The sequence below is a fragment of the Tetrao urogallus genome, assembly GCF_951394365.1.
Source record: "Tetrao urogallus genome assembly, chromosome: 17".
In the NCBI taxonomy this organism is placed as follows: Eukaryota; Metazoa; Chordata; class Aves; order Galliformes; family Phasianidae; genus Tetrao; species Tetrao urogallus.
In genome coordinates this window covers 11,109,338-11,117,549 of record NC_136830.1, presented here as the reverse complement: position 1 = coordinate 11,117,549, position 8,212 = coordinate 11,109,338, and the positions used below count along the sequence as shown (strand labels likewise).

Sequence of the window (8,212 nt, the reverse complement as noted above, 5' to 3'; positions counted from 1 at the left end):
CCCCCAGCGGCGCCGACTAATAGCTGTAACGATGTTGATGGTTGTGATGTTTCCTTTTTTCGGTTGGTTTTCTTTTTTTTCTTTTTTTTTTTTTTTAATTAAAATAAAATTCCGAATGTTTATAAACGTACCACTTCTGGACTCTCTTGAGAACGTTCCCCCCTCTCCCCCCCAAGCCCTCGCAGGGTTCCCTGCTGCCCCGCGCTCCGTGTGCGGTGACGGCTGGCAGCTGGGAGCTCCGCGCCGAGCCGCCCGCCCTGACGCCGCTCCGCAGCAGCGCGGAGTTCGGCCGCGGCTCCGACCGCGCAGCCCCGGCACCGGGCGGACGTTCCTCCGCTCCCCCGGCAGCCGCGGCTGGGCGTTGTTCGCTCGTTGCTCGGGGTGACACCCGGGGGTCCCAACGGCAGCGCCGGCGGCTCGGCCCCGCCTCGCTTTCCCCATTTTACGGGGCCGAGGCCGAACGCCGCTCCGTTTGCGGCGGGGGGCGACGGGCGCCGCTCCGCATCCCGCGGCTGCGATCCCCGCGTTGGTGCCCCCGCGTCCCCACGGCCGACGTCCCCCATCGTGTTTTCGCCTCCCCCCCCCCCCCCGTGGCCGCGCCCCCCATCGCGGCTCCGCGGCTCCGCGGCCCGGCCGTTGCCCCCGCCCCCGCCGCTCCCATCCCGGCCCTTTCTGGGCCGCCTCCAACTTCCCCGGCCGGGGCGCGGCGCGACGGGGCTGCGGACGTTTTTGCTCTGCGCTCCGTTCTCTGCTCCGCTCCGCTGCGCGGGGCCGCGGCGGATGGCGGCGGGGGTGCGGGGCCGGGAGGCGGCGGCGGCGGCGGAGCTCCCCCGACGGTCAGAGCCCGGCCCGGAGCGGGGAGCGGGCGGCGGAGCGGCGCGGCCCGGAGGGAGCGGAGCGCGGAGGCGGCGGTGAGTGCCGGGATGGGGAGGGTTGGGGGCTGCGCGCGTGTCCCCGTGTCCTCTTCCCCCCATCCCCCTCCTCCCGGCCCCGCATCTGCCGCGCAGGTGCCGGCCCGCTGCCGCCATCCCCTGGGGCCGCGCTTCCCGTGGCCCCCCCGGCACCGACCCCCAAGGAGAGACCCCCTCCTTCCTCCCCCCCCCGTATCCCCCAGCAAAGAGCTCCCCAATCAGAGCGGCCCCCCAGTAACCCCTCCACCGGTAACCCACCCCCCCGGACACATCAGAGCCCCCCACGGGCATGGGTCCCCAAAATGTTGGGGCTGAGGTGTGCCCCCCCACACCCCCAGGCCGGGGGTTCAGCAGTTTCCCGATGGGGAAAGGCAGGTGGGAACCCCTGCCAGTGCAGCATCCCCACCAGGGACCCCTGTGGGGTCAGCCGGGGGGGCTCCCCTCACAGCCACCCCCCAGCCCCGCAGATGACACTGGGCAGCTCCAGAGGGGGGGGCACCGCTGGGGACGGGGGAGTCCTTAAGCCCAGCTCAGGAGATGGGGGGCGACACAGGGTGGAAAGGACGGGGGATGCTGGTGGCAGCGGTGACATCCCAGGGTCTGGGGGGACACGTGGCGCGGGGTCCCCTGTAACGCTGCCTTTCCCCCCATCCTCTGCAGCTCACCATGGCCGACCAGAGCAACATCCAGTCGGCGGCCTCCAAGAGCATCCGCCCCTTCCGCTCGAGCGAGGAATACCTGGAGGCCATGAAGGAGGACCTGGCCGAGTGGTTCAACGCGCTCTACGACCTGGACATGGCGGCTGACACCTTCCTGGAGGCGCTGGCCACGGGCTGCGACCTGTGCCAGCACGCCAACAACGTCAACCGTGTGGCCTTGGAGTTCCAGCAGCGGCACCCCGAGGCGGCCGCCCGCATCCCCCGCAACGAGGTCACCTTCCAGGCCAGGAACGTGGCGCCCGGCTCCTTCGTCGCCAGAGATAACGTCTCCAACTTCATCCGCTGGTGCCGGCAGGATCTGGGCATTCAGGATGTCCTCATGTTCGAGACCAACGACTTGGTGCTGAAGAAGAATGAGAAAAACGTCATCCTCTGCCTGCTGGAGGTGGCCAGGAGGGGCTCCAAATTCGGCATGCTGGCCCCCATGCTGATCCAGATGGAGGAGGAAATCGAGGAGGAGCTGCGGGACCAAACGTGCGGGGTGCTGGGGGCGCCCCGGGGCAGCCAGGCCCTGCGCCCCACGTCGCCCGCGTACCCCGGGCAGGCACAGCGCGTCTCCCTGTGCGACCTGAGGAACCTGGATGAGCTGGTGAGGGGCACCGCGGGGCTCTGGGGGTCGAGGGGCTCCACGTCTGCCCCGCGGGGAGGGAGGGCCTCTGCGCGCCCAACGGGGAGCTGTAGGAGCAGCGGGGGCCGCTCTATCCATCCTACGCAGGTCTTTATGGCCAACGGGGAGCACTGTTGCCCATGGGAGGTCCTCTCCATCCACCCGACCCGGATCTCTGTGGTCTGTGGGAGGTTCTCTCCAGCCACCCAACCAGGCTCTCTCCGGCCTGTGGGATGTCTTCTCTATCCACTCAACCGTGCTCTCTGTGGTTCGTGGGAGGTCCTGGACAGCCCGGCTGGGCTCCGTGCCTTCCGGACGTCATGGGAGGGTTATTTTGGAGCCGTAATCACAGGGAAGATGTGGGTATCACCACCTCCTCCTCCTCCCAGGGATGGGGGTGACACGGCTGCCGCCCCACACTGCCCTCCATGATGATCAGCAGAGGGACGCTGTTCCCTCCAGACCAGCCGCTCAGCTGGGATTAACGCCGGGCTGGGCGCAGGATCCAGCCCATGCACCGGGCAGATGCCAGATTAACGGGGCTGGGGAGGGGTGGGAGGCTCTGCCCTGCTCTGAGCCCCTAATCCCAAAGCCTTTTTTAATTGAAACCCAGTACCTCACTAAGCCTGGCAGCGTGCAGCTCGGAGGGGGACGTTGGGGAACGTGCATCCCACCTGCCCCACTCCCCACAGCTGGGTGCTGCCAACCCGGAGTGCATTTTTCCGGGCTGCGTAATGCCTCTCCATGGGCTTTTATGGGCAGTGTTGGAGCCGGGGAGGAGCCTGGATCTGGCCTGGTTGCATCGGGGGACGCGGGGTCCCCAGGGCTGGCGGCACATGTCCCTGTGTCCCTGTCACTGTGACAGGCTTGGGCCCACAGCTCCCACTGGCCGTACACCCCGTGCCTCGGTTTCCCCACAGCTGAGGGGTTGGGGGCAATCAGATCTGGAATGATGAACAGAAAAGAGGAAGAAAAAAAGAAAAAAAAAGGGGAAATGCTAAAAGAAACGCTCAGCCGGTGAAGGCAGCGATTGGAGTTGCAGGTGCTGTGGGCGCCGTCACAGCAGCCATCGCTGGGGGGGGTTCGTGCCAATGCCAAGCCCCAGCTTGACCCCAGAGAGGAGGGGCTGTTCCTGGGGTCCCTGACCCCACACCCCCCCCCCAAGCCTCTCTGTACCCGCACTGCACCACGCGCTGTGCCACACCAGCAGCCAAAGCAGGATGCGGCCGCGTCCCCACATCCCCCTGCTGCCTAATCCCTGACGTCAGCCCGCTGCTGCTGCCGCTTCCAGCCCCGTGCACCTCGGTGACTTAACCCTTTTCTGTGCCTAACTGTGGGTGGGGGGGCTGTGTGGTCCCTTCCCTGTGGCAGCGTGGTGCCGCTGCCCCGTGGGGGTTTCCTTCCTGAGGATCCCAGCCGTGCAGTGGGTGCCTGGGGGCTGCGGTGTCTGCAATCTGGGGTCCCTGGGGGGCTTTGGAGAGTGGAGCTGTGCTGGATGACTGAGCTATGTCCACTTGGTTTGGGAACCCACGTGAAAACTGATCCCAGGTCCACGTCTGGGCGGGCAGGAGGATATCAGGGCTTCTACAATCCATTTTTATGGCTCCTTCCGCTGCCTGGCCGTGGGAAGCGCCCAGGGCCCCTCTCCCAGGGAGGCTCTGCGGGCTTTGCTCCCACCGCAGCACCGCCGACTGAGCTCTCATCTCTGCCCGCAGGTGCGGGAGATCCTGGGCTGCTGTACGTGCCCAGCCCAGTTCCCCATGGTCAAAATCTCAGAGGGTAAATACAAAGTGGGAGACTCCAACGCGCTGATCTTTGTTCGAGTAAGAGCCGCCGCGTCCCCGTCCCACTCCTTTCTCTGGGGGGGGGCTGGGGGAGCCTGGGGACACGGTGCTGGGGGCCCCACGTGGGGCTGAGCTGGGGCCGGGTTTGGTGCTGCGCCGCTCGGTGCCCCGGCCTGACCCTGCGGGTGGGACAGGATTTATCACTTCGGGAAGCGGAACAGGGAGCTGCGTCCTGGCACGGCCCCGCAGATAGCAGCACTGCTCATGGCCAAGGTCAGCCCTGCAGTTCCCAAGGATTCAGGCAGTGGAACCAACCCTTGTCCCAGACATAGCGGGAAACCCTTTAACCTACCCAAATTCACACTAAGTTCATTCCCCACAAAATTAATCCTTCCTTTCCCTTCTGCTGAACCCCTCCGCAGCCCATCAGCTTGGGGCGGGCAAACAGAACCTGCTTGTTTTGGCTGGGGGGTGGGGAGCAGTGTGACTGGAGCAGTGTGATGGTGCCGTGCTCTCCCCAGGTGCTGAGGAGCCACGTCATGGTGCGTGTCGGCGGTGGCTGGGACACACTGGAACATTACCTGGACAAGCACGACCCGTGCCGCTGCTCCTCCCTGTGTGAGTGACCCCCACCGTTGGTCTGCCCCCAGCATGTTTCACCACTCCCATATTTCCAGGGGCTCCTTTGCCATGGGTTGGGATGGGCAGCTCAGGGCACAGATGGGACTGGAATGAGAAAAGAGCGGGAAAATGTTTGTTTTAACTGCCGGCAGACCCACGTGCAGCACAAGGGGTGGGAAGGGCCCCTCACTGACCCCACGCCGTTCCCTTCTCTCACAGCTCACCGCCTGCCCCCCGCCCGCACCCTGGCCTTCTCCCCACCAAAACCCGCCGTCAGCAGTGCCAGCCCCGCACCCCACGCCCCCAGCCCCAGCACCCCACGCCGCGCTGACGTGACCAGCCTCGGGGACAAGCGGCCACCAGGCTGGGGGGACGTCAACTACGGCAGGACAGAGCGAGGCAGCACCCCGAAGTCTGCGCCTGGAGCTGTCCTGCCCCCCCGGGCCCCCGCCAGCCCGTCCAGGAGCCCCGCCAGTGCACTCAGGTAGGGCTCGGTGTCTGTGGGTGCTGTGGGGTGGGGGTCCTGCTGTCACCCCCTCCCCAGCCTGTGCTGTGACGCACAGTGGAGCCATTGAGTCAGCCGGGACAGGGGGGGCACAGGGCAGGCCTGGCCGTGACACAGGGCCTGGCACAGCAGGACAGGATGGGGACGGCCCACTGCTATGGCAACGCTTCCCAAACTGACCGCTGCTGCGTGGCGGGGGAAGGAAGCCAGGCTGGGGCGGGTTGGGCTGGGAAACCTGGCAGCTGGGAACGCTTCGGTCCCACAGCATGGCCTCAGCCCCACAGCAGACCTCAGCCCCACAGCATGGTCACAGCCCTATAGGAGGACTTCAGCCCCACAGCATGACCTCAGCCCTATTGCAGGACCTCAGCCTCACAGCAGGCCTCAGCCCTATAGCAGGCCTCAGGTCTATAGCAGGGCCTCAGCCCCACAGCATGGCCTCAACCCCACAGCAGGCTCCACAGCAGGCCTCAGCCCTCAAAGACAGCCCCTCTCCACAGCAGGCCTGGGCTTCACAGCAGCACCTCGGAACCATGCAGGCCTCCTTAGCCCCACATCGCCCCCCGCACCCCCTTAAGGCCTCCCCCCTTTCCCCCCCCACAGCCCCAGCTCCGCCCCGGTGCTTCCCGCCCTGCTGGTGCGCATGCGCACTGCTTCCCGCCCAGCTGCCGCGCAGGCGCAGTGCTGCCCTCTTGCGGCCGCGCGGCGTGCGTGCAGGGGCTGCGGCGGGGGGTGCGCTGAGTGCGGGGCTGCGGGCGCGGTGCGGGTGCGGTGGCAATGCAAGGGGCGTACAGAGGGATGCTCTCACAGGCTGAGCCCTGTGAGCACACAAGGGGATGCAAGAGGTCAGGGGGAAGGCAGTAGGGCGCACAGTTGGGTGCGCATCGGGGCGTGCAATGGGGCATGCAGTGGGATGTGCAATGGGTTGTGCAAGAGGATGTGCAGTGGGATGTGCAGTGGAACGTGCATTGGGACGTGCATTGGGACGTGCAGCAGGTGCATGCAGTTGCCCTGCCCTGCCCCTCTCCCTCTCCCCGCTCCAGGCCCCGTGACTCCACCCGCACCCGCCGTCACTCCGGGGACAGCGACTCCTCATCAGCCTCATCGGTGGGACCCCCGCGGGGTCACCGCCCTCCGCCCGCTGCCTGCCCCTCTCCGCGCCGCCCTCCGCCGGGACGCAGCCGCTCCGGTGAGCGCAGCCCCCTCCCCCTGCGCACCTCCGTCGCTCCGGGCAGCGGGGAGGAGCGCGGGCGGCCGCGTGTCGCAAACGGGCCGGGGCTGCCACGTGCCCGCAGCCAGGGCCGGCCCGGTGCTGACGCCGTGCTGCTGATCCGACGCGGACGCGACGGGCAGCACTCGTGGACACGTGCTGACAGCGCGCCACGGGCCGCGATGCGGCCCTCCGGCCCTCGGCGCTCCTCTCTGCCCGGGGACGGGGCTGAGGACAGGGATGGGGACGCCTTCCAAGAGGAGCTGGAAGAGCTGGCGAGGAGGCTGCGGGCACCGCTGTGTCTGGAACCCGGGCAGGAACAGCAGCTGCTGGGGAGGCTGGAGGAAGAATTTTTGGCCAACACGCGGCTGATGGAGCTGGGGGACGGTGAGCCCTCGCCCCCTGCACGCCCCACGCACGGGACGTTGGAGCCTGGCAGCGGGGCGGCCGCCGACTCGGCTTATTGCTCCTCCTCGTCCTCTTCATCCTCCCTCAACGTGCTCAGCAACAAGCACGGCTGTTTGCCCGAGGACGGCCGTCGCAACGGGGGTCCCCCGGCCGCCCCCCACCCGCAGGAGCGCTGCGGCCGCCCCTCCAGCTCTTCGGATGAGAGCAGCTGTGTGCCGGCCTCCGGTGCCGAGTCTGACCCCGAGTGGGTGCCAGCAGCGGAAGACGAGGGGATGGAGACCGCGGTCGTGCCGGGGATCCCCGTATCCCCCGCCCTGCGGCCCTGCGCCCGGCCTCGGCTGGACGCGCAGCCCGGCAGGAAGCCCACCCGCATCCCTGCACCCCGGCCCCCCGCCGGCCCCCCGCCCTGGAGGGCGCTGCACAGCGTCCTGGCCTCGCTGCTGGAGCCTGGGAGGGCACCGCGGGAGGAGGAGGGGCTGCAGGAGGACGCCTGGCCGTGAGAAGGACAAGGTGGTGGCTGCGGCCCCCGGAGTGGGATGTGCGGGCACTGGGGCACGGTGGGAATGGATGCTGTCACGGCGGCGCTGGAGGGGGCTGACGAACCTGGGTGTGATCGCAGTGCTGACAGGAGCTGTGTCACGGCATTGGGAACGGGTCTGGGAGCAGCCAGCTCTGCTCAGCTCCTCTGCTCTTCAACCTTCTTCTGCTCCGTCCTGCTCCCCTCGCCTTCCATCCCTCCCTCTCTCCCCACCTGGGGACACGCAGTTCATCACCATGACCCGTACCCAGGGGACGTCCCCTCTTCCCCTGCAGCATCTCCCCCAGCACAGGCTGCCCTGCAGCTCCCGGAGCCAGTAAAGCCCAAGGAAGGAGCTGAGCCTGCCTGCTGTCATCTGTCCGCGGAGGTCTGTCCGTAGAGCTGCAGGTGCTGGGGCTGCACTCTTGGCTTCCTGTGAAGCATCCCTGGCAGGGTGATGCCCACGGCTCAGGGCTGCCTGGGAGCACTTCCCCCCTTTGTCCTTTCCTGAGTCCTTCCCAGCACAGTGGTATCAGGGAAGTTCTTCACAGAGAGCGGTGAGGTGCTGGAACAGCTGCCCAGAGAGGCTGTGGATGCTCCATCCCTGGAGGCCTTCAAGGCCAGGTTGGATGGAGCCCTGGGCAGCCTGCTCTGGTATTAGGTATGGAGGTTGGTGGCCCTGCCTGTGGCAGGGGGTTGGAACCTGATGATCCTTGGGGTCCCTTCCAACCCATTCTGTGATGTATTGTAATATATATAAGCTGAAGGTCTTGTGTTCCAAAGACGTGTGGCTGTGGTGGAGGTATCCCATCACACATCTGACATCATGAATAAAGAATGCCTGCTCGCTAACGCTGCATTAAATAAGTTTATTCCCAACTTTGGGATGACAGGAGAAAGCTGCAGAGACGTGGCCACCTCCACCCCAAA

The 8,212-nt window shown here is 66.8% G+C and overlaps 1 protein-coding gene across 1 annotated transcript; it reads left to right on the top strand.

Moving 5' to 3' along the window:
* Positions 1-1,577: 1,577 nt before the first annotated feature.
* Positions 1,578-7,265, top strand: GAS2L1 (growth arrest specific 2 like 1; the record flags this gene model as incomplete). The annotated part of the gene is made up of 5 exons (XM_079543907.1): positions 1,578-2,219; positions 3,953-4,060; positions 4,543-4,639; positions 4,862-5,126; positions 6,191-7,265. The coding sequence occupies 5 exons, from the start codon at positions 1,578-1,580 to the stop codon at positions 7,263-7,265; spliced, it is 2,187 nt and encodes a 728-aa protein (XP_079400033.1).
* Positions 7,266-8,212: the final 947 nt, after the last annotated feature.